Source organism: Pseudophryne corroboree, chromosome 6, assembly GCF_028390025.1.
Source record: "Pseudophryne corroboree isolate aPseCor3 chromosome 6, aPseCor3.hap2, whole genome shotgun sequence".
NCBI lineage: Eukaryota > Metazoa > Chordata > Amphibia > Anura > Myobatrachidae > Pseudophryne > Pseudophryne corroboree.
In genome coordinates, this window is record NC_086449.1 from 326,777,360 (window position 1) to 326,802,469 (window position 25,110).

The 25,110-nt window shown below is 48.5% G+C and overlaps 1 protein-coding gene across 1 annotated transcript in view; it reads left to right on the top strand.

The window, feature by feature from the left end:
• The window catches only part of SNX1 (sorting nexin 1), a 144,591-nt gene that overhangs the window by 100,123 nt on the left and 19,358 nt on the right, over nt 1-25,110 (top strand). The window contains exons 11-13 of the mRNA XM_063926341.1: nt 123-328; nt 769-912; nt 4,615-4,695. Of these exons, the coding sequence (XP_063782411.1) occupies nt 123-328; nt 769-912; nt 4,615-4,695 (431 nt within the window). The remainder of the gene's footprint in view (nt 1-122; nt 329-768; nt 913-4,614; nt 4,696-25,110) is intronic.

A 25,110-nucleotide genomic window follows, 5' to 3' on the forward strand; every position in this document is an offset into this window, starting at 1 on the left:
CTTCTTCATTTTTATATTAGGACTACAGCACAGACTGTTGTGTAGTTTGTATTTTTATTTTTGTTTTGTTTTGTGCCCACAAGGCTATATTTTAGTGCAATTCTGTTTATTCCTGCATACAGAACTGGCTATAAATACTGCCCTATTTGCCAAAAGTCTGGCCATGCTGGGGAGCTCAGAGGATAACACAGCACTTTCCCGAGCACTGTCCCAGCTAGCCGAGGTAGAAGAGAAAATAGAGCAACTCCACCAGGAACAGGCTAATAGTGACTTCTTCCTGCTAGCTGAGCTGCTGGCCGATTATATCCGCTTACTGTCTGCAGTCAGGGTGAGTGCACTTTACTGACTTTACAGGTATATAACACTAGTGTTCAGCACTTTAATAGTTAGTTTGGTGCAGGCCCCTCCTCTGGACTACTTCCCCATTTCTGGGGCACACCTGATATATGTGGGGCAGTGTTCTGCAGAGCTGACTACATCATGTTCGGTTTGCACTTACATGCCATATCATTTTTCCCCTCTACATTGTATTCACGCTGCGTAATCTTGAGGGTCCCATAGTACAGAGAAAGTTGAAATTAAATTTTCAGTACAGTTTAGTTATCCACACATGGCATGGTGTTTGCTCTTTCCACATTTTTGATAGTCACTTGTTGCTGCCCTTCAGGTATATAGCAAGTGTACAGAGCATATTTTATCCACCTTGACTATTTGCAAGCTCTTTTTTAGTACAATATATGCTTTACATATAAAATCTGCCCATTGTAGGGTGCATTTGACCAACGTATGAAGACTTGGCAGCGCTGGCAGGATGCACAGTCAACCTTACAGAAGAAAAGGGAGAATGAGGCACGGCTGTTGTGGGCCAACAAGCCAGATAAATTACAACAGGCAAAGGAGGAAATTTCTGAGGTGAGTTCATCAGTTGGAGAAAGATGGTGTATGTAGGTGACCTCCTTAGTTGGGGGATTGGTGGAGAATGGAGGTGAGCTCCTCAGTAGGGGAATGGTGGTGTATGGAGTTGAGCTCCTCATTAGAGGATTGGTGGTGTATGAAGGTGTACTTGTTATTATGGGATTGGTGGTGTTTGGAGGTGAGCTCCTCATTGGGGGATTTGTGGTGTATGGAGGTGGGCTCCTCATTGGGGGATTTGCGGTGTATGGAGGTGAGCTCCTGATTGGGGAATTAGTGGTGTATGGAGGTGAGCTGATTGGGGGATTGGTGGTGTATGGAGGGGATCTCCTCAGTGGGGGATTTGTGGTGTATGACTGTGAGCTTCTCATTGGTGGTGTATGAAGGTGATCTCAGTGGGGGATTGGTGGTGTATGGAGGTAAGCTCCTCATTGGTGGATTGGTGGTGCGTGGAGGTGAGCTCCTCAATGGGGGAAGGGTGATGTATAGAGTTATATATCTTAGAAAAGGGTGGTGTAATGAGGTGAACTCCCCTGTGGGCAGGGCCGGTGCAAGGGTGTTCGGCGCCCTCCTGCAAACTATAAATTTGCGCCCTCTCTCCCATACTTAATAAAGAGACAATGCAGTATAAAGTCTCACGCCGCAAAAAAACAGGTGGCGTGTGGTCACACAATAGTACCAATTCAAATTACTCCATACAGTAGCACAATCTTGTTCACATTTACACCGCGCATAGCGCACAGAGGGAACTCGATTCACCGCTGTCGGTACTCCGACTGTCATTTTACACTTTACGGCAGGTAAGAGTCCCCATTTTACACATTACGGCAGGCAAGAGTCCCCATTTTACACATTACGGCAGGCAAGAGTCCCCATTTTACACATTACGGCAGGCAAGAGTCCCCACTTTACATATTACGGCATGCAGGAGTCCCCACTTTACACATTACGGCAGGCAAGAGTCCCCACTTTACACATTACGGCAGGCAAGTGTCCCCATTTTACACATTACGGCAGGCACGTGTCCCCATTTTACACATTACGGCAGGCACGTGTCCCCATTTTACACATTACGGCAGGCACGTGTCCCCATATTACGCCTTACGGCAGGCAGGTGTCCCCATTTTACACATTACGGCAGGCAGGTGTCCCCATTTTACACATTACGGCAGACAGGTGTCCCCATTTTACACATTACGGTAGGCAAGAGTCCCCATTTTACACATTATAGCAGGCAGGTGTCCCCATTTTACACATTATAGCAGGCAGAGACCCCTTCAACAAAGAGAGACAGAGTGAAAAAACCCAGATAGATAGATAGATAGATAGATAGATAGATAGATAGATAGATAGATAATCAAACATACAAAATACTCACTTAGTTCCTCTGATAGACACAACCTCCCGGGCAGTCTCTCTATTGTTCCTCAGTCCTGGTAGGTGATGAGATGGCTCCATGGATATGGGGGCATCTAGTGGCTCCTGGCAGTACTGCAGTCAAGCACAGTAGTCACTGCAGCTCTCTGCTCCCGAAGCAGTCCTTTGTCCGTCAGTCCCGCCCACACACCTCCCACTGCTAGCGCCACTGCAGGAGGAGATTACATCAGCGGCGTGGGAGGAGATTACATCAGGACGGGAGGAGATTACATCAGCGGCGTGGGAGTGGGGACTTGAAGAGCCGGTATGCACGTACCGTGATAGGCGCAGCGGCAGCAACTGCACACATCAAAGGAATGCAGAGCAGTGAGAGCGCCTCTCCAGGCATGCGCCTCCCTGCACTGCATCCCTTTGCTGAGCGGGTTCCGCCGGCTCTGCCAGTGGGGTAAGAGTGGTTTATGGAGTTGAGCTTTTCAGTGTGGAAGAGAGTGTATGGAGGTGAGCTCAGCTCCTTAGTTAGGGGCTGGTGTGTGTATAGAGGTAAACTCCTGGTTGTGTGTTGTTTTTACGGATCTTCACACAATAAATTTGATTGGTTGTATTCTTAATAAGCTGTTTAGTTGTTGCATAAATAAATTATGTAATGCATTAGTACTGAATTAGTGTATACACACATGCATTGTATATCAAGCACTATTTAGTATTCATGTATAGTTATGCGAAAGAGAGATCAAAGATTTTTGTAAATAAGCGTAAAGTAGATCTTGTTTGGTGCCTTTGGCAGGTGTGAGATATCTGGTCAACGGTCACAATGTCGACATTGATAACATAGACATTTAGCATGTTGACACGGATGTTATGTCAGCTTTGTTAGCATTTCAGTAGTTTTCTTCTAATCCTATCCCTATCCTTAGTGGCAACCCTATCCCTGAGCCTCCTGGAAATGTCAACATTTTGCAGTTATCAACATCCTCAATATCAACCATCTCTTGTCGACCGTGTGAATGCCGACATAGCCCTTTGTCAGTCTCCTGCCTTTTATGTTTGTGAGTTACATTGCTAATATTTGGAAGCAGAGGCAGATTGGGATGTAAAACCAGCCCGGGAAATTTATGGAATCAGTCCTGATAGGGGTGCAGTCGGATGAGGGGTGAGGTCTGTTGAGGGGGTGGGATCCCTCTTCATAGGTCCTGATTGTACGTAAATGTGGCCTTCTCTGCGTCTTTTGCTTCAGACTAGGGGTGGATTGGGAACTAACGCCCAGATTTATCAAGCCTTGGAGAGTGATAAATTGCAAGGTGATAAAGTACCAACCAATCAGCTCCTAACTGTCATTTTTCAAACACACCCTATAACATGGTAGTTAGCAGCTGGTTGGTTGATACTTTATCACCGTGTAATTCTTCACTCTCCAAGGCTTGATAAATCTGGGCATAAAAGTTGCCCAACAAGGGCAGCGCAATAGGTATAACATACTGCGTAGCCATGGAAGCATCACTGGATGATAGAGTTGGAAGCAGAGATGGAATAACATAATGAATGGGTTCAATGCAGTGTACCGAGTGTGGTGGGATGCCTGTCATGTAGGGGGTGGGGCCACATGACAACACACAAGACAGGCCTCACAGACACGTCGGCCTACCAGGAATCTTCCTATGGCCAATCCGCCCCAGTTGGGAATTACCAGTTTTGGGGTTTTTTCTTTATTTGAAACTGCTGTTTGCTCAGGTCTCCCTTTACTGCATCCATCGGAGTTGAGGCACTTTACATTCGCTGTGTAATACAGAAATCTGTTGCAGTGCATTTTAATAGGTTACTTAGGATGGTATCCAATTAGGAGCGATGAAAGATCAGGAGCGCAAACCAGAAGTTTTTCTCGTGTTTCACTGATAATTTTTTTCATGGGGTATCCAATTAGATCTCCCGTAAAAAAAAAAAAAAAAAAATTGTTTCGCCTGCCTGAGGCAGGTGTGACAAAATTCCTAATAAGCCATGGCGACCCCACCTGTCAGTGTTGGGTAATGGAGGGTAGAGTGCCCTGAAGCTGGCACTCAGCCTTGTGGACCCATGTCTACTCATCTTCCCCCGCTTCGGGGATATGGTCGGATTTAGAAATGTCAGACGAGCAAGCCGGAGCACAGGAGCAGCCGGGGTAGACAATGACCTGTGCACCTATATACTGATGCAGGTAACACAATCCCTGATAAGCTGTAGCTTATCGGGACTAATAGGATAGGCAATATCATTACCTGTGGTAATGTACCACGACTAATTCGATGTCCCTCTTATAATTTGTCATGTGACTGAGCTTTTCTCTTCTTTTAGTGGGAATCCAGAGTCACACAGTACGAGAGGGAGTTTGAGAGGATTTCTATTACTGTCCGAAGAGAGGTCACAAGGTTTGAGGTAAGGTCATGTTGCTAAATCCAAAGGTGTAGCATACGGACAACTGTATATTTCTCTAACGTCCTAGAGGATGCTGGGACTCCGTAAGGACCATGGGGATAGACGGGCTCCGCATGAGACATGGGCACTTTAAGAAAGACTTTGGATCTGGGTGTGCACTGACTCCTCCCTCTATGCCCCTCCTCCAGACCTCAGTTGGATACTGTGCCCAGTGGAGACTGGGTGCTTTCAGGGAGCTCTCCTGAGTTTCCTGTAAAAGAAAGTATTTTAGTTAGGTTTTTTATTTTCAGGGAGCCTGCTGGCAACAGACTCCCTGCATCGAGGGACTGAGGAGAGAGAAACAGACCCACTTCTCTGAGTTTCAGGGCTCTGTTTCTTAGGCTACTGGACACCATTAGCTCCAGAGGGATCGGTACGCAGGTCTCACCCTCGCCGTCCGTCCCAGAGCCGCGCCGCCGTCCTCCTCGCAGAGCCGGAAGAAAGAAGCCGGGTGAGTATGTGAGGAAAAGACTTCAGAGGCGGCAGAAGAAATGATCTTCATAAGAGGTAACGCACAGCAGTGAAGCGGTGCGCCATTGCTCCCATTCACCTCACACACTCGGGTCACTGTAAGGGTGCAGGGCGCAGGGGGGCGCCCTGGGCAGCAATAAACACCTCAGGTGGCAAATACACATATATACATGTACAGCTGGGCACTGTACATGTATAAAAAGAGCCCCCGCCATGTTATTTGTAAATTTGAGCGGGACAGAAGCCCGCTGCCGAGGGGGCAGGGCTTATCCCTCAGCACTCACCAGCCCCATTTTTTCTCCACAGCACCGCTGAGAGGAAGCTCCCCGGACTCTCCCCTGCTTGACACACGGTGAAAGAGGGTTTTAAAGTAGAGGGGGGGCACATAATTGGCGCATATACATTATACATAAGCGCTACTGGGTAAACATTGTGTTTTTTCCTGGGTCATATAGCGCTGGGATGTGTGCTGGCATACTCTCTCTCTGTCTCTCCAAAGGGCCTGGTGGGGAACCTGTCTTCAGAAAAGAGCTTCCCTGTGTGTGTGTGTGGTGTGTGTCGGTACGCGTGTGTCGACATGTCTGCGCCGACACCTGACTGGATGGATATGTGGAATGTTTTAAGTGCTAATGTAAATTTATTGCACAAAAGATTAGACAAAGCTGAAGCTAGGGTACAGTCAGGAAGTCAACCCATGTCTGTCCCTATGTCGCTGGGACCTTCGGGGTCTCAGAAGCGGCCACTATCCCAAATAGTTGACACAGATACCGACACGGCTTCAGACTCCAGTGTCGACTACGATGATGCAAAATTGCAGCCAAGGGTGGCTAAATGTATTCGATATATGATTATCGCAATTAAAGATGTTTTGCATATTACTGAGGAACCCCTTGTCCCTGACACGAGGGTACACATGTATAAGGGAAAGAAACCTGAGGTCACCTTTCCCTCCTCACATGAGCTGAACGAATTATGCGAAAAAGCATGGGAAACTCCAGACAAAAAACTGCAGATTCCCAAAAGGATTCTAACAGCGTATCCTTTCCAGTCACAGGACAGAATACGGTGGGAATCCTCCCCTAGGGTAGACAAAGCTTTGACACGCTTATCAAAAAAGATAGCGCTCCCGTCCCAAGATACGACTACCCTCAAGGATCCTGCTGACCACAAGCAGGAGGTTACCTTGAAGTCCATTTACACTCATTCTGGTACGTTACTCAGACCGGCAATTGCGTCGGCCTGGGTTTGTAGTGCATTAGTTTACTGGGTTCCAGAATAAACGCTATGTCCATTTCTGCTAGGCGAGTCTTATGGACCCGACAGTGGACGGGGGATGCCGACTCAAAGAGGCATATGGAGTTTTTGCCGTACAAGGGTGAGGAATTGTTTGGAGAGGGCCTCTCAGACCTCGTCTCCACAGCTACGGCAGGTAAATCGAATTTTTTGCCTCATGTTCCCTAACAATCTAAGAAAGCGCCTCATTATCAAATGCAGTCCTTTCGTTCAAATAAAAGCAAAAGAGTACGTGGATCGTCCTTTCTTGCCAGGGGTAAGGGCAGAGGAAAAAAGCTGCACAACACAGCTAGTTCCCAGGAACAGAAGTCCTCCCCGGCCTCTGAAAAATCCACCGCATGACGCTGGGGCTCCCCTGAGGGAGTCCGCTCCAGTGGGGGCACGTCTTCGACTTTTCAGCCACATCTGGGTTCAATCACAGGTGGATCCCTGGGCAATGGAAATGGTTTCCCAGGGATACAGGCTGGAATTCGAAGAGGTGCCTCCTCGCCGGTTTTTCAAATCGGCGCTACCAACTTCTCCCCTGGAAAGGGAGATAGTGTTACAGGCGATTCAAAAATTGTGTCTTCAACAAGTGGTGGCTTAGGTTCCCCTGCTTCAGAGGGGGAAGGGGTACTACTCAACCCTGTTTGTGGTCCCGAAACCGGACGGTTCGGTCAGACCCATTTTGAATTTAAAATCCCTGAACCTTTACTTAAAACGGTTCAAGTTCAAGATGGAATCACTCAGAGCGGTCATCGCCAGCCTGGAAGGGGGGGATTTTATGGTATCGCTGGACATAAAGGATGCATACCTGCATGTTCCCATATATCCTCCTCATCAGGCGTACCTGAGATTTGCGATACAGGATTGTCATTAGCAATTTCAGACGTTGCCGTTTGGGCTTTCCACGGCCTCGAGAATTTTCACCAAGGTAATGGCGGAAATGATGGTGCTCCTGCGAAAGCAGGGTGTCACAAGTATCCCGTACTTGGACGGTCTCCTCATAAAAGCAAGATCACGGGAGAAGTTGCAGAACAGCGTATCCCTTTCACTAAAGGTGTTACAGCGACACGGCTGGATTCTCAATATTCCAAAGTCGCAGCTGGATCCTACGACTCGCTTGTCCTTCTTGGGCATGATTCTGGACACAGACCAGAAAAGGGATTTTCTTACGGAAGAAAAAGCGCAGGAACTCATGACTCTAGTCAAGAACCTGTTGAAGCCGAAACAAGTGTCAGTGCATCATTGCACTCAAGTCCTGGGAAAAATGGTGGCGACATACGAAGCCATTCCCTTCGGCAGGTTCCATGCAAGGACTTTCCAGTGGGACCTATTGGACAAATGGTCCGGGTCACATCTGCACATGCATCAGCGGATCACCCTGTCCCCCAGGGCCAGGGTTTCTCTCCTGTGGTGGCTGCAGAGTGCTCACCTTCTAGAGGGCCGCAGGTTCGGCATTCAGGATTGGACCCTGGTGACCACGGACGCGAGCCTCCGCGGTTGGGGAGCAGTCACACAGGGAAGAAATTTCCAAGGCCTTTGGTCAAGTCAAGAGACTTGTCTTCACATCAACATCCTGGAACTGAGGGCCATATTAAACGCCCTACGTCAAGCGGAGACCTTACTTCTCGACCGATCGGTGCTGATTCAGTCGGACAACGTCACCGCAGTAGCTCATGTAAACCACCAAGGCGGCACAAGGAGCAGAGTGGCGATGGCGGAAGCCACCAGAATTCTTCGCTGGGCGGAGAATCATGTAAGTGCACTATCAGCAGTGTTCATTACGGGAGTGGACAACTGGGAAGCAGACTTCCTCAGCCGACACGACCTGCATCCAGGAAAGTGGGGACTTCATCAGGAAGTCTTTGCACAGATTGCAAGTCGGTGGGGATTGCCCCAAATAGACATGATGGCGTCCCGTCTCAACAAAAAGCTACAAAGGTATTGCGCCAGGTCAAGAGATCCTCAGGTGGTAGCTGTGGACGCCCTAGTGACACCGTGGGTGTTCCAGTCGGTCTATGTATTTCCTCCTCTTCCTCTCATACCCAAGGTGTTGAGAATAATAAGGAAAAGAGGAGTGAGAACAATACTCATTGTTCCGGATTGGCCACGAAGGACCTGGTATACGGATCTGCAGGAAATGCTCACAGAAGATCCGTGGCCTCTTCCTCTAAGACAGGACCTGTTACAACAGGGTCCTTGTCTGTTCCAAGACTTACCGCGGCTGCGTTTGACGGCATGGCGGTTGAACGCCGGATCCTAGCGGAAAAAGGTATTCCGGATAAGGTCATTCCTACGCTAATAAAGGCTAGGAAAGACGTGACATCTAAACATTATCACCGAATATGGCGAAAATATGTTTCTTGGTGTGAGGCCAGGAATGCTCCTACGGAAGAATTCTATCTAGGCCGTTTTCTTCACTTCCTACAAACTGGAGTGAATTTGAGCCTAAAATTAGACTCCATTAAAGTTCAGATTTCGGCCTTATCCATTTTCTTTCAAAAGGAATTGGCCTCTCTGCCTGAAGTACAGACTTTTGTGAAGGGAGTACTGCATATTCAGCCTCCTTTTGTGCCTCCGGTGGTGCCTTGGGACCTTAACGTGGTGTTAAGTTTTCTTAAGTCACATTGGTTTGAACCACTTAAAACAGTGGAGTTGAAATATCTCACTTGGAAGGTGGTCATGTTGTTAGCCTTGACTTCGGCTAGGCGAGTTTCGGAATAAGCGGCTTTATCACATAAAAGCCCCTATCTGGTTTTCCATATGGATAGAGCGGAATTGCGGACCCGTCCTCAATTCCTACCTAAGGTGGTCTCATCCTTTCATATGAACCAACCTATTGTCGTGCCTGTGGCTACATGGGACTTGGAGGATTCCGAGTCCCTTGATGTGGTCAGGGCTTTGAAGATTTACGTGGCCAGAACGGCTAGGATCAGAAAAACAGAAGCACTGTTTGTCTTATATGCAGCCAACAAGGTTGGCGGCCCTGCTTCAAAGCAGACTATTGCTCTCTGGATCTGTAACACGATTCAGCAGGCTTATTCTACGGCAGGATTTCCGTTACCAAAATCGGTTTAGGCCCATTCCACTAGGAATGTGGGCTCGTCTTGGGCGGCTGCCCGAGGGGTCTCGGCACTACAGCTGTGCCGAGCTGCTACTTGGTCGGGGTCAAACACCTTTGCAAAGTTCTATAAGTTTGATACCCTGGCTGAGGAGGACCTCCTGTTTGCTCAATCGGTGCTGCAGAGTCATCCACACTCTCCCGCCCGTTTGGGAGCTTTGGTATAATCCCCATGGTCCTTACGGAGTCCCAGCATCCTCTAGGACGTTAGAGAAAATAAGATTTTAAACCTACTGGTAAATCTTTTTCTCGTAGTCCGTAGAGGATGCTGGGCGCCCGTCCCAAGTGCGGACTATTTCTGCAAGACTTGTATATAGTTATTGCTTGCATAAGGGTTATGTTATAGTTTCGTCGGTTATGAACCGATGATATGTTGTTGTTCATACTGTTAACTAGATTGTATATCACAGGTTATACGGTGTGATTGGTGTGGCTGGTATGAATCTTGCCCTTAGATTAACTAAAATCCTTTCCTCGTACTGTCCGTCTCCTCTGGGCACAGTTTCTCTAACTGAGGTCTGGAGGAGGGGCATAGAGGGAGGAGCCAGTGCACACCCAGATCCAAAGTCTTTCTTAAAGTGCCCATGTCTCCTGCGGAGCCCGTCTATCCCCATGGTCCTTACGGAGTCCCAGCATCCTCTATGGACTACGAGAAAAAGATTTACCGGTAGGTTTAAAATCTTATTTTTTTCCTGTTTTAAATTACCCAGGAAAGTGTTATTCTTCCTCAATGCATGAAGTCCTACAGGCTGTTTCCTGCATATATTATACATTCCAGTTACAGCCAAGCATTTACATGTTCACGGCCAAATCTTTGTTTTTGCTTTATACAGAATGATAGTACATACTGAAAAGCAACGTTCCAAATGGTGTACAACAGTAAGGCTACTTTATGAAGTTGCAATAAATATGGCAGTACAACACGTAATGTAATGTTCCTATTTTTTTTGCAAATGCAAACCTGAAACTGCAGATCTTTATTCACCATGGTCCTGATTCTGGTTTGGAAGTAAAGCAAAAAAACAAAAGTAATAGTATCTGGAACAAACAATGTTGCACTGCAAGTGGAGCAAATACATGTATTTCTCTATCGTCCTAGTGGATGCTGGGGTTCCTGAAAGGACCATGGGGGGATAGCGGCTCCGCAGGAGACAGGGCACAAAAAGTAAAGCTTTAGGATCAGGTGGTGTGCACTGGCTCCTCCCCCTATGACCCTCCTCCAAGCCTCAGTTAGATTTTTGTGCCCGGCCGAGAAGGGTGCAATCTAGGTGGCTCTCCTAAAGAGCTGCTTAGAAAAGTTTAGCTTAGGTTTTTTATTTTACAGTGAGTCCTGCTGGCAACAGGATCACTGCAACGAGGGACTTAGGGGAGAAGAAGTGAACTCACCTGCGTGCAGGATGGATTGGCTTCTTGGCTACTGGACATTAGCTCCAGAGGGACGATCACAGGTACAGCCTGGATGGTCACCGGAGCCTCGCCGCCGGCCCCCTTGCAGATGCTGAAACGAGAAGAGGTCCAGAATCGGCGGCAGAAGACTCCTCAGTCTTCTTAAGGTAGCGCACAGCACTGCAGCTGTGCGCCATTTTCCTCTCAGCACACTTCACACGGCAGTCACTGAGGGTGCAGGGCGCTGGGAGGGGGGCGCCCTGGGAGGCAAATGAAAACCTTTTTTGGCTAAAAATACCTCACATATAGCCTCCGGGGGCTATATGGAGATATTTAACCCCTGCCAGAATCCGTTAAGAGCGGGAGACGAGGCCGCCGAAAAAGGGGCGGGGCCTATCTCCTCAGCACACAGCGCCATTTTCCCTCACAGAAAGGCTGGAGGGAAGGCTCCCAGGCTCTCCCCTGCACTGCACTACAGAAACAGGGTTAAAACAGAGAGGGGGGGCACTAATTTGGCGTTAGAAATATATAAAAAAGATGCTATAAGGGAAAACACTTATATAAGGTTGTCCCTATATAATTATAGCGTTTTTGGTGTGTGCTGGCAAACTCTCCCTCTGTCTCTCCAAAGGGCTAGTAGGTCCTGTCCTCTATCAGAGCATTCCCTGTGTGTGTGCTGTGTGTCGGTACGTGTGTGTCGACATGTATGAGGACGATGTTGGTGAGGAGGCGGAGCAATTGCCTGTAATGGTGATGTCACTCTCTAGGGAGTCGACACCGGAATGGATGGCTTATTTAGGGAATTACGTGATAATGTCAACACGCGCCAAGGTCGGTTGACGACATGAGACGGCCGACAAACAATTAGTACCGGTCCAGACGTCTCAAAAACACCGTCAGGGGTTTTAAAACGCCCGTTTACTTTAGTCGGTCGACACAGACACAGACAGGGACACTGAATCCAGTGTCGACGGTGAATAAACAAACGTATTCCTTATTAGGGCCACACGTTAAGGGCAATGAAGGAGGTGTTACATATTTCTGATACTACAAGTACCACAAAAGAGGGTATTATGTGGGATGTGAAAAAACTACCGTAGTTTTTCCTGAATCAGATAAATTAAATGAAGTGTGTGATGATGCGTGGGTTCCCCCCGATAGAAAATATGGGCGGTATACCTTTTCCCGCCAGAAGTTAGGGCGCGTTGGGAAACACCCCTTAGGGTGGATAAGGCGCTCACACGCTTATCAGAACAAGTGGCGGTACCGTCTATAGATAGGGCCGTCCTCAAGGAGCCAGCTGACAGGAGGCTGGAAAAATATCATAAAAAGTATATACACACATACTGGTGTTATACTGCGACCAGCGATCGCCTCAGCCTGGATGTGCAGAGCTGGGGTGGCTTGGTCGGATTCCCTGACTAAAAATATTGATACCCTTGACAGGGACAGTATTTTATTGACTATAGAGCATTTAAAGGATGTATTTCTATATATGCGAGATGCACAGAGGGATATTTGCACTCTGGCATCAAGAGTAAGTGCGATGTCCATATCTGCCAGAAGATGTTTATGGACACGACAGTGGTCAGGTGATGCAGATTCCAAACGGCACAAAGGTGTATTACCGTTTAAAGGAAGAGGAGTTATTTGGGGTCGGTCCATCGGACCTGGTGGCCACGGCAACTGCTGGAAAATCCACCGTTTTTACCCTAAGTCACATCTCTGCAGAAAAAGACACCGTCTTTTCAGCTTCAGTCCTTTCGTCCCTATAAGAGTCATATCTGCCCAGGGATAGAGGAAAGGGAAGAAGACTGCAGCAGGCAGCCCATTCCCAGGAACAGAAGCGTTCCACCGCTTTCGGACAAGCTCTCAGCATGACGCTGAGACCGTACAGGACCCCTGGATCCTACAAGTAGTATCCCAGGGGTACAGTTTGGAATGTCGAGACGTTTCCCCTGCGCAGGCTCCTGAAGTCTGCTTTACCAAGGTCTCCCTCCGACAAGGAGGCAGTATGGAAAAAAATTCACGAGCTGTATTCCCAGCAGGTGATAATTAAATTACCCCTCCTACAACAAGAAAAGGGGGTATTATTCCACACTATATTGTGGTACTGAAGCCAGAAGGCTAGGTGAGACCTATTCTAAATCTAAAAAAATTTGAACACTTACAAAGGTTCAAATCAAGATGGAGTCACTCAGAGCAGTGATAACGAACCGGGAAGAAGGGGACTATCTGGTGTCCCGAGACATCAGGGATGCTTACCTCCATGTCCCAAATTTGCCCTTATCACTAAGGGTACCTCAGGTTCGTGGTACAGAACTGTCACTATCAGTTTCAGACGCTGCCGTTTGGATTGTCTACGGCACCCCGGGTCTTTACCAAGGTAATGGCCGAAATGATGGTTCTTCTTCGAAGAAAAGGCGTCTTAATTATCCCTTACTTGGACGATCTCCTGATAAGGGCAAAGTCCAGGGAACAGTTGGAGGTCGGAGTAGCACTATCTCGGATACTGTTACAACAGCAGGGGTGGATTCTAAATATTCCAAAATCGCAGCTGATCCCGACAACAAGTCTCCTGTGCTTAGGGCTGATTCTGGACACAGTCCAGAAAAAGGTGTTTCTCCCGGAAGAGAAAGCCAGGGAGTTATCCGAGCTAGTCAGGAACCTCCTAAAATCAGTGCATCATTGCACAAGGGCCATGGTAAAAAAATGGTGACTTCCTTCGAAGCAATTCCAGTCGGCAGATTTCATGCAAGAACTTTTCAGTGGGATCTGCTGGACAAATGGTCCGGATCGCATCTTCAGATGCATCAGCGGATAACCCTATATCCAAGGACAAGGGTGTCTCTCCTGTGGTGGTTACAGAGTGCTCATCTTCTAGAGGGCCGCAGATTCGGCATTCAGTTTTGGATGTTGGTGACCACGGAGGCCAGCCCGAGAGGCTGGGGAGCAGTCACACAAGGAAAAAATTTCCAGGGAGTGTGATCAAGTCTGGAGATTTTTCTCCACATAAATATAGCTAAGGGTAAATTTATAATGCTCTAAGCTTAGCAAGACCTCTGCTTCAAGGTCAGCCGGTATTGATCCAGTGGGATAAAACATCACGGCAGTCGCCCACGTAAATAGACAGGGCGGCACAAGAAGCAGGAGGGCAGTGGCAAAAACTGCAAGGACTTTTCGCTGGGCGGAAAATCATGTGATAGCACTGTCAGCAGTGTTTCATTCCGGGAATGGAAACTGGGAAGCAGACTTCCTCAGTAGGCACGACCTCCACCCGGCAGAGTGGGAACTTCATGGGGAAGTTTTCCACATAATTGTAAACCGTTGGGAATTACCAAAGGTGGACATGATGGCGTCCCGTCTGAACAAAAAACGGGACAGGTATTGCGCCAGGTTAAGAGACCCTCAGGCAATAGCTGTGGACGTTCTGGTAACACCGTGGGTGTACCAGTCGGTGTATGTGTTCCATCCTCTGCTTTTCATACCTAAGGTGCTGAGAATTATAAGACGTAGAGGAGTAAGAACTATACTCATGGCTCCGGATTGGCCAAGAAGGACTTGGTACCCGGAACTTCAAGAGATGCTCACAGAGGACTTATGGCCTCTGCCGCTAAGAAGGGACTTGTTTCAGCAAGTACCATGTCTGTTCCAAGACTTACCGCAGCTGCGTTTGACGGCATGGCGGTGGAACGCCGGATCCTAAGGGAAAAGGCATTCAGGAAGAGGTCATTCCTACCCTGGTCAAAGCCAGAAAGGAGGTGACCACACAACATTATCACCACATGTGGCGAAAATATGTTGCGTGGTGTGAGGCCAGGAAGGCCCCACGAAGAAATTTCAACTCGGTCGATTCCTGCATTTCTTGCAAACAGGAGTGTCTATGGGCCTCAAATTGGGGTCCATTAAGGTTCAAATTTCGGCCCTGTCGATTTTTCTTCCAGAAAGAATTGGCTTCAGTTCCTGAAGTCCAGAAGTTTGTCAAGGGAGTATTGCATATACAACCCCCTTTTGTGCCTCCAGTGGCACTGTGGGATCTCAACGTAGTTCTGGGATTCCTCAAAACACATTGGTTTAAAACCAGTCAAATCTGTGGATTTGAAGCATCTCACATGAAAAGTGAACATGCTCTTGGACCTGGCCTGGACCAGGCGAGTGTCAAATTGGTGGTTTTTTTCTCAAAAAAGCCCATATCTGTTTGTCCATTCGGACAGGGCAGAGCTGCGGACTCGTCCCCAGTTCTCTCCCTAAGGTGGTGTCAGTGTTTCACCTGAACCAGCTTATTGTGGTGTCTTGCGCCTACTAGGGACTTGGAGGACTCCAAGTTGCTAGATGTGGTCAGGGCCCTGAAAATATAGGTTCCAGGACGGCTGGAGTCAGGAAAACTGACTTGCTGTTATCCTGTATGCACCCAACAAACTGGGTGCTCTTGCTTTTAAGCAGACTTTTGCTAGTTGGATGTGTAATACAATTCAGCTTGCACATTCTGTGGCAGGCCTGCCACAGCCAAAATATGTAAATGCCCATTCCACAAGGAAGGTGGGCTCATCTTGGGCGGCTGCCCGAGGGGGTCTCGGCTTTACAACTTTGCCGAGCGGCTATTTAGTCAGGGGCAAACACGTTTGTAAAATCCTACAAATTTGATACCCTGGCTAAGGAGGACCTGGAGTTCTCTCATTCGGTGCTGCAGAGTCATCCGCACTCTCCCGCCCGTTTGGGAGCTTTGGTATAATCCCCATGGTCCTTTCAGGAACCCCAGCATCCACTAGGACGATAGAGAAAATAAGAATTTACTTACCGATAATTCTATTTCTCGAAGTCCGTAGTGGATGCTGGGCGCCCATCCCAAGTGCGGATTATCTGCATTACTTGTACATAGTTACAAAAATCGGGTTATTATTGTTGTGAGCCATCTTTTCAGAGGCTCCGCTGTTATCATACTGTTAACTGGGTTCAGATCACAGGTTGTACAGTGTGATTGGTGTGGCTGGTATGAGTCTTACCCGGGATTCATAAATCCTTCCTTATTGTGTACGCTCGTCCGGGCACAGTACCTAACTGAGGCTTGGAGGAGGGTCATAGGGGGAGGAGCCAGTGCACACCACCTGATCCTAAAGCTTTACTTTTTGTGCCCTGTCTCCTGCGGAGCCGCTATCCCCCCATGGTCCTTTCAGGAACCCCAGCATCCACTACGGACTCCGAGAAATAGAATTATCGGTAAGTAAATTCTTATTATTTCTCATACGTCCTAGAGGATGCTGGGGAAGACATCAAGACCATGGGGTATAGACGGGATCCGCAGGAGACATGGGCACTCTTAAGACTTTTCATTGGGTGTGAACTGGCTCCTCCCTCTATGCCCCTCCTCCAGACCTCAGTTTTAGAAATGTGCCCAGGCAGACTGGATGCACTCTGGGGAGCTCTACTGAGTTTCTCTGAAAAGACTTATGTTAGGTTTTTTATTTTCAGGGAGAACTGCTGGCAATAGTCTCCCTGCTTCGTGGGACTGAGGGGGCAGAAGTAGGAACCAACTTCCTAAAGAGTTTCATGGCTCTGCTTCTGGCTGACAGGACACTATTAGCTCCTGAAGGGAACTGAACGCTAGCCGTGCCTAGATGCGCACTCCCACAGCACGCCGTCACGCCCCTCACAGAGCCAGAAGTCAGAAGACAGGTGAGTGTTAGAAGACAGATCTTCAATCAAGAAAGTGACGGCTAAAGGATACCGCGCGGCTGGCGGGAGCGCAACGCGCCATGTTGCCCACACATACACAGGCACTGCAGGGCGCGGGGGGGCGCCCTGGGCAGCATGAAACCTATGGAAACTGGCATAAATAAGGGGCATAAGTTGCTGAGGCACAGTCCTACCCCCGCCAGTATAAAAAATTACCTCATAAAAGCTGAGGAGAAACACACCATTGAAGAGTGGAGCTCCCTCCTCAGTCAGCCAGCACACTGCTCAGCACCATTTTCTCTCTCTCCTCAGGCTGCAGAGACAACGCTGGTCCTCCTCCACTACTGAACAAGTATCAGGGTGCAAAACAGGGGGGACCACAGTGAATTTGGTGCTATGTAATTGTGTGATTAGCATTATAAAAGCGCATGTCAGTGGGCATTTTGTGTTCACAGACATTGTGTTACTGGCGCTGGGTTGTGAATGGCAAATCCCACCTGTGTCCCTCTGACAGATTTTATTGTGGGTCTGTAACCTATAAGTCCCTGAGTGTCTGTGGTGTGGTTGAGCACGTGTGTGACATGTCTGTGGCAGGGAACTCTGTGGAGACATGTTAGGGACACAGAGGTGTAATATGACACCAATAGCCTGACTGGGTGAAAGGTTACATGATAGTGTGAAACATATCAGTAAGAGGTTGGACTGAATCTCATACAGAAAATAAAAATAATCTATTGAAGATGTGATTTTTAATAGTTCTGCCTTTCATCCACAGGGACCTTTCTGGGTCACATACAAATTTGTACAAGTAGTACAAACTGATACCGACACGGACTCTGATTCCTGTGTCGACACTAGTGATTCCAGGGGAATAGGTCCTAAGTTATCAAAAAAGCATTCAAAACATGTTTTAGCTATAAAGGAGGTGTTAGAAGTTACGAAGCCCCCTCTTTTACCACAAGGAGAGGGTTTAGTTTAGTAAAGAAGTAATGTAATTTCTCTTACGTCCTAGAGGATGCTGGGGACTCCGTAAGGACCATGGGGTATAAACAGGCTCCGCAGGAGACATGGGCACTATAAAGAATGGGTGTGCACTGGCTCCTCCCTCTATGCCCCTCCTCCAGACCTCAGTTAGATCCTGTGCCCAGAGGAGATAGGGTGCACTACAGGGGAGCTCTCCTGAGTTTCTCTGAAAAAGAATTTTGTTAGGTTTTTATTTTCAGGGAGCACTGCTGGCAACAGGCTCCCTGCATCGTGGGACTGAGGAGAGAGAAGCAGACCTACTTCAGTGGTAGGCTCTGCTTCTTAGGCTACTGGACACCACTAGCTCCAGAGGGAGTCGGAACGCAGGTCTACCCCCGCCGTTCGTCCCAGAGCCGCGCCGACGTCCTCCTCCTCCTCCTCGCAGAGCCGGAAGATAGAAGCCGGGTGAGTATAAGAAGAAAAGAAGACTTCAAGGCGGCAGAAGACTTCGGATCTTCACTGAGGTAAGCGCGCAGCGGTAACGCTGCGCGCCATTTCTCCCACACACACTACACACACTAGCGGGCACTGATGGGTGCAGGGCGCAGGGGGGGCGCCCTGGGCAGCAATAAAACCTCTGTTTCTGGCATAGACACTGCGGAGGCAGTAATTCTTTAAACCCTGCCAGTTTGAGATATTTTGAGCGGGACCGAAGCCCGCCGCTGGAGGGGGCGGAGCTTGGTCCCTCAGCACTAACCAGCGCCATTTTCTCCACAGAGATCTGCAGAGAAGCTGGCTCCCCGGTCTCTCCCCTGCTGAACACGGTGACACAGGGCTGAAAAGAGGAGGGGGGGCACTTGTAAGGCGCAGTGAGTGTATTACACAGTAATATAATATAAAAGCGCTATTATCTGGGACATTATTTTCCAGTGTCAGTTGGCGCTGGGTGTGTGCTGGCATACTCTGTCTCTCCAAAGGGCATTATTGGGGAACTGTCTCCTTATAACTATATCCCTGTGTGTGTGGGGGTGTCGGTACGAGTGTGTCGGCATGTCTGATGCGGAAGGCTCAGCTAAGGAGGAGGTGGAGCAGATGATTGTGGTGTCGCCGTCTGCAACGCCGACTCATGATTGGATGGACATGTGGAATGTTTTAAATGCAAATGTGACCTTATTACATAAGAGATTGGACAAAGCAGAGTCCAGGGAAAAAGCAGGGAGTCAATCCACGGCTTCGGCTGGGTCACCGGGCCCTTCTGGGTCTCTAAAACGTCCCCTCTCCAAATAGCAGACACTGATACCGACACGGATTCTGACTCCAGTGTCGACTACGATGAAGCGAGGTTACACCCAAGGGTGGCAAAAAGTATTCATTATATGATTGTTGCAATAAAAGAAGTTTTGCATATCACAGATGATCCCTCTGTCCCCGACACGAGGGTGCGCATGTATAAGGAAAAGAAACCTGAGGTAACCTTTGCCCCATCTCATAAGCTGAACGAGTTATTTGAAAAAGCTTGGGAAACTCCAGACAAAAAACTGCAGATTCCCAAGAGGATTCTTATGGCATATCCTTTCCCTGCACAGGACAGGGTACGTTGGGAATCCTCTCCCAGGGTGGACAAGGCTTTAACGCGCCTGTCCAAGAAGGTGGCGCTTCCGTCTCCGGACACGGCAGCCCTCAAGGATCCTGCTGATCGCAGACAGGAAACTACTTTAAAATCTATTTATGCGCATACGGGTGCTTTCTCTATCGTCCTAGTGGATGCTGGGGTTCCTGAAAGGACCATGGGGAATAGCGGCTCCGCAGGAGACAGGGCACAAAAGTAAAGCTTTCCGATCAGGTGGTGTGCACTGGCTCCTCCCCCTATGACCCTCCTCCAAGCCAGTTAGATTTTTGTGCCCGGCCGAGAAGGGTGCAATCTAGGTGGCTCTCCTAAAGAGCTGCTTAGAAAAGTTTAGCTTAGGTTTTTTATTTTACAGTGAGTCCTGCTGGCAACAGGATCACTGCAACGAGGGACTTAGGGGAGAAGAAGTGAACTCACCTGCGTGCAGGATGGATTGGCTTCTTGGCTACTGGACATCAGCTCCAGAGGGACGATCACAGGTACAGCCTGGATGGTCACCGGAGCCTTGCCGCCGGCCCCCTTGCAGATGCTGAAATAAGAAGAGGTCCAGAATCGGCGGCAGAAGACTCCTCAGTCTTCTAAAGGTAGCGCACAGCACTGCAGCTGTGCGCCATTTTCCTCTCAGCACACTTCACACGGCAGTCACTGAGGGTGCAGGGCGCTGGGAGGGGGGCGCCCTGGGAGGCAAATGAAAACCTATTTTGGCTAAAAATACCTCACATATAGCCTCCGGAGGCTATATGGAGATATTTAACCCCTGCCAGAATCCGTTAAGAGCGGGAGACGAGGCCGCCGAAAAAGGGGCGGGGCCTATCTCCTCAGCACACAGCGCCATTTTCCCTCACAGAAAGGCTGGAGGGAAGGCTCCCAGGCTCTCCCCTGCACTGCACTACAGAAACAGGGTTAAAACAGAGAGGGGGGGCACTAATTTGGCGTTAGAAATATATAAAAAAGATGCTATAAGGGAAAACACTTATATAAGGTTGTCCCTATATAATTATAGCGTTTTTGGTGTGTGCTGGCAAACTCTCCCTCTGTCTCTCCAAAGGGCTAGTGGGTCCTGTCCTCTATCAGAGCATTCCCTGTGTGTGTGCTGTGTGTCGGTACGTGTGTGTCGACATGTAGGAGGACGATGTTGGTGAGGAGGCGGAGCAATTGCCTGTAATGGTGATGTCACTCTCTAGGGAGTCGACGCCGGAATGGATGGCTTATTTAGGGAATTACGTGATAATGTCAACACGCTGCAAGGTCGGTTGACGACATGAGACGGCCGACAAACAATTAGTACCGGTCCAGACGTCTCAAAAACACCGTCAGGGGTTTTAAAACGCCCGTTTACTTTAGTCGGTCGACACAGACACAGACAGGGACACTGAATCCAGTGTCGACGGTGAATAAACAAACGTATTCCTTATTAGGGCCACACGTTAAAGGCAATGAAGGAGGTGTTACATATTTCTGATACTACAAGTACCACAAAAGAGGGTATTATGTGGGATGTGAAAAAAACTACCATAGTTTTTCCTGAATCAGATAAATTAAATAAAGTGTGTGATGATGCGTGGGTTCCCCCCGATAGAAAATTATGGGCGGTATACCCTTTCCCGCCAGAAGTTAGGGCGCGTTGGGAAACACCCCTTAGGGTGGATAAGGCGCTCACACGCTTATCAAAACAAGTGGCGGTACCGTCTATAGATAGGGCCGTCCTCAAGGACCAGCTGACAGGAGGCTGGAAAATATCATAAAAAGTATATACACACATACTGGTGTTATACTGCGACCAGCGATCGCCTCAGCCTGGATGTGCAGAGCTGGGGTGGCTTGGTCGGATTCCCTGACTAAAAATATTGATACCCTTGACAGGGACAGTATTTTATTGACTATAGAGCATTTAAAGGATGCATTTCTATATATGCGAGATGCACAGAGGGATATTTGCACTCTGGCATCAAGAGTAAATGCGATGTCCATAACTGCCAGAAGATGTTATGGACACGACAGGGGTCAGGTGATGCAGATTCCAAACGGCACAAAGGTGTATTGCCGTATAAAGGAAGAGGAGTTATTTGGGGTCGGTCCATCGGACCTGGTGGCCACGGCAACTGCTGGAAAATCCACCGTTTTTACCCTAAGTCACATCTCTGCAGAAAAAGACACCGTCTTTTCAGCCTCAGTCCTTTCGTCCCTATAAGATCATATCTGCCCAGGGATAGAGGAAAGGGAAGAAGACTGCAGCAGGCAGCCCATTCCCAGGAACAGAAGCGTTCCACCGCTTCTGACAAGTTCTCAGCATGGCGCTGAGACCGTACAGGACCCCTGGATCCTACAAGTAGTATCCCAGGGGTACAGATTGGAATGTCGAGACGTTTCCCCTTCACAGGCTCCTGAAGTCTGCTTTACCAAGGTCTCCCTCCGACAAGGAGGCAGTATGGGAAAAAATTCACAAGCTGTATTCCCAGCAGGTGATAATTAAATTACCCCTCCTACTACAAGAAAAGGGGTATTATTCCACACTATATTGTGGTACTGAAGCCAGAAGGCTAGGTGAGACTTATTCTAAATCTAAAAAAAATTTTGAACACTTACAAAGGTTCAAATCAAGATGGAGTCACTCAGAGCAGTGATAACGAACAGGAAGAAGGGGACTATATAGTGTCCCGGGACATCAGGGATGCTTACCTCTATGTCCCAAATTTGCCCTTCTCACTAAGGGTACCTCAGGTTCGTGGTGCAGAACTGTCACTATCAGTTTCAGACGCTGCCGTTTGGATTGTCCACGGCACCCCGGGTCTTTACTAAGGTAATGGCCGAAATGATGATTCTTCTTCGAAGAAAAGGCGTCTTAATTATCCCTTACTTGGACGATCTCCTGATAAGGGCATAGTCCAGGGAACAGTTGGAGGTAGGAGTAGCACTATCTCGGATACTGCTACAACAGCACGGGTGGATTCTAAATATTCCAAAATCGCAGCTGATCCCGACGACACGTCTGCTGTGCCTAGGGATGATTCTGGACACAGTCCAGAAAAAGGTGTTTCTCCCGAAAGAGAAAGCCAGGGAGTTATCCGAGCTAGTCAGGAACCTCCTAAAAACAGTGCATCATTGCACAAGGGTCCTGGTAGAAAATGGTGGCTTCCTACGAAGCAATTCCATTCGGCAGATTTCACGCAAGAACTTTTCAGTGGGATCTGCTGGACAAATGGTCCGGATCGCATCTTCAGATGCATCAGCGGATAACCCTATATCCAAGGACAAGGGTGTCTCTCCTGTGGTGGTTATAGAGTGCTCATCTTCTAGAGGGCCGCAGATTCGGCATTCAGGATTGGATGCTGGTGACCACGGAGCCCAGCCCGAGAGGCTGGGGAGCAGTCACACAAGGAAAAAATTTCCAGGGAGTGTGATCAAGTCTGGAGACTTTTCTCCACATAAATATACTGGAGCTAAGGGTAAATTTATAATGCTCTAAGCTTAGCAAGACCTCTGCTTCAAGGTCAGCCGGTATTGATCCAGTGGGAAAAACATCACGGCAGTCGCCCACGTAAACAGACAGGGCGACACAAGAAGCAGGAGGGCAATGGAAAAAACTGCAAGGACTTTTCGCTGGGCGGAAAATCATGTGATAGCACTGTCAGCAGTGTTTCATCCCGGGAATGGAAACTGGGAAGCAGACTTCCTCAGCAGGCACGACCTCCACCCGGGAGAGTGGAAACTTCATCGGGAAGTTTTTTCCACATGATTGTAAACCGTTGGGAAATACCAAAGGTGGACATGATGGCGTCCCGTCTGAACAAAAAACGGGACAGGTATTGCGCCAGGTCAAGAGACCCTCAGGCAATAGCTGTGGACGTTCTGGTAACACCGTGGGTGTACCAGTCGGTGTATGTGTTCCCTCCTCTGCTTCTCATACCTAAGGTGCTGAGAATTATAAGACGTAGAGGAGTAAGAACTATACTCATGGCTCCGGATTGGCCAAGAAGGACTTGGTACCCGGAACTTCAAGAGATGTTTACAGAGGTCTTATGGCCTCTGCCGCTAAGAAGGGACTTGTTTCAGCAAGTACCATGTCTGTTCCAAGACTTACCGCAGCTGCGTTTGTTGGCATGGCGGTGGAACGCCGGATCCTAAGGGAAAAAGGCATTCCGGAAGAGGTCATTCCTACCCTGGTCAAAGCCAGAAAGGAGGTGACCGCACAACATTATCACCACATGTGGCGAAAATATGTTGCGTGGTGTGAGGCCAGGAAGGCCCCACAAAGAAATTTCAACTCGGTCGATTCCTGCATTTCCTGCAAACAGGAGTGTCTATAGGCCTCAAATTGGGGTCCATTAAGGTTCAAATTTCGGCCCTGTCAATTTTCTTCCAGAAAGAATTGGCTTCAGTTCCTGAAGTCCAGAACTTTGTCAAGGGAGTATTGCATATACAACCCTCTTTTGTGCCTCCAGTGGCACTGTGGGATCTCAACGTAGTTCTGGGATTCTTCAAATCACATTGGTTTAAAACCAGTCAAATCTGTGGATTTGAAGCATCTCACATGAAAAGTGACCATGTGCTTGGCCCTGGCCTGGACCAGGCGAGTGTCAAATTGGTGTTTTTTTTCTCAAAAAAGCCCATATTTGTTTGTCCATTCGGACAGGGCAGAGCTGCGGACTCGTCCCCAGTTCTCTCCCTAAGGTGGTGTCAGTGTTTCACCTGAACCAGCTTATTGTGGTGCCTTGCACCTACTAGGGACTTGGAGGACTCCAAGTTGCTAGATGTTGTCAGGGCCCTGAAAATATAGGTTCCAGGACGGCTGGAGTCAGGAAAACTGACTTGCTGTTATCCTGTATGCACCCAACAAACTGGGTGCTCTTGCTTTTAAGCAGACTATTGCTAGTTGGATGTGTAATACAATTCAGCTTGCACATTCTGTGGCAGGCCTGCCACAGCCAAAATATGTAAATGCCCATTCCACAAGGAAGGTGGGCTCATCTTGGGCGGCTGCCCGAGGGGTCTCGGCTTTACAACTTTGCCGAGCGGTTATTTAGTCAGGGGCAAACACGTTTGTAAAATCCTACAAATTTGATACCCTGGCTAAGGAGGACCTGGAGTTCTCTCATTCGGTGCTGCAGAGTCATCCGCACTCTCCCGCCCGTTTGGGAGCTTTGGTATAATCCCCATGGTCCTTTCAGGAACCCCAGCATCCACTAGGACGATAGAGAAAATAAGAATTTACTTACCGATAATTCTATTTCTCGGAGTCCGTAGTGGATGCTGGGCGCCCATCCCAAGTGCGGATTATCTGCAATACTTGTACATAGTTACAAAAATCGGGTTATTATTGTTGTGAGCCATCTTTTCAGAGGCTCCGCTGTTATCATACTGTTAACTGGGTTTAAATCACAAGTTGTACGGTGTGATTGGTGTGGCTGGTATGAGCCTTACCCGGGATTCAAAATTCCTCCCTTATTGTGTACGCTCGTCCGGGCACAGTACCTAACTGGCTTGGAGGAGGGTCATAGGGGGAGGAGCCAGTGCACACCACCTGATCGGAAAGCTTTACTTTTGTGCCCTGTCTCCTGCGGAGCCGCTATTCCCCATGGTCCTTTCAGGAACCCCAGCATCCACTACGGACTCCGAGAAATAGAATTATCGGTAAGTAAATTCTTATTTTACTCAGACCGGCAATTGCATCGGCATGGGTGTATAGCGCAGTTGCAGCTTGGTCAGATACCTTGTCACCTGACCTTGATACCCTAGACAGGGATACCATTTTATTGACCTTAGGTCACATTAAAGACGCAGTTTTATATATGAGGGACGCTCAAAGGGACGTTGGCTGCTAGGTTCAAGAGCCAACGCCATGGCGATTTCTGCTAGGCGA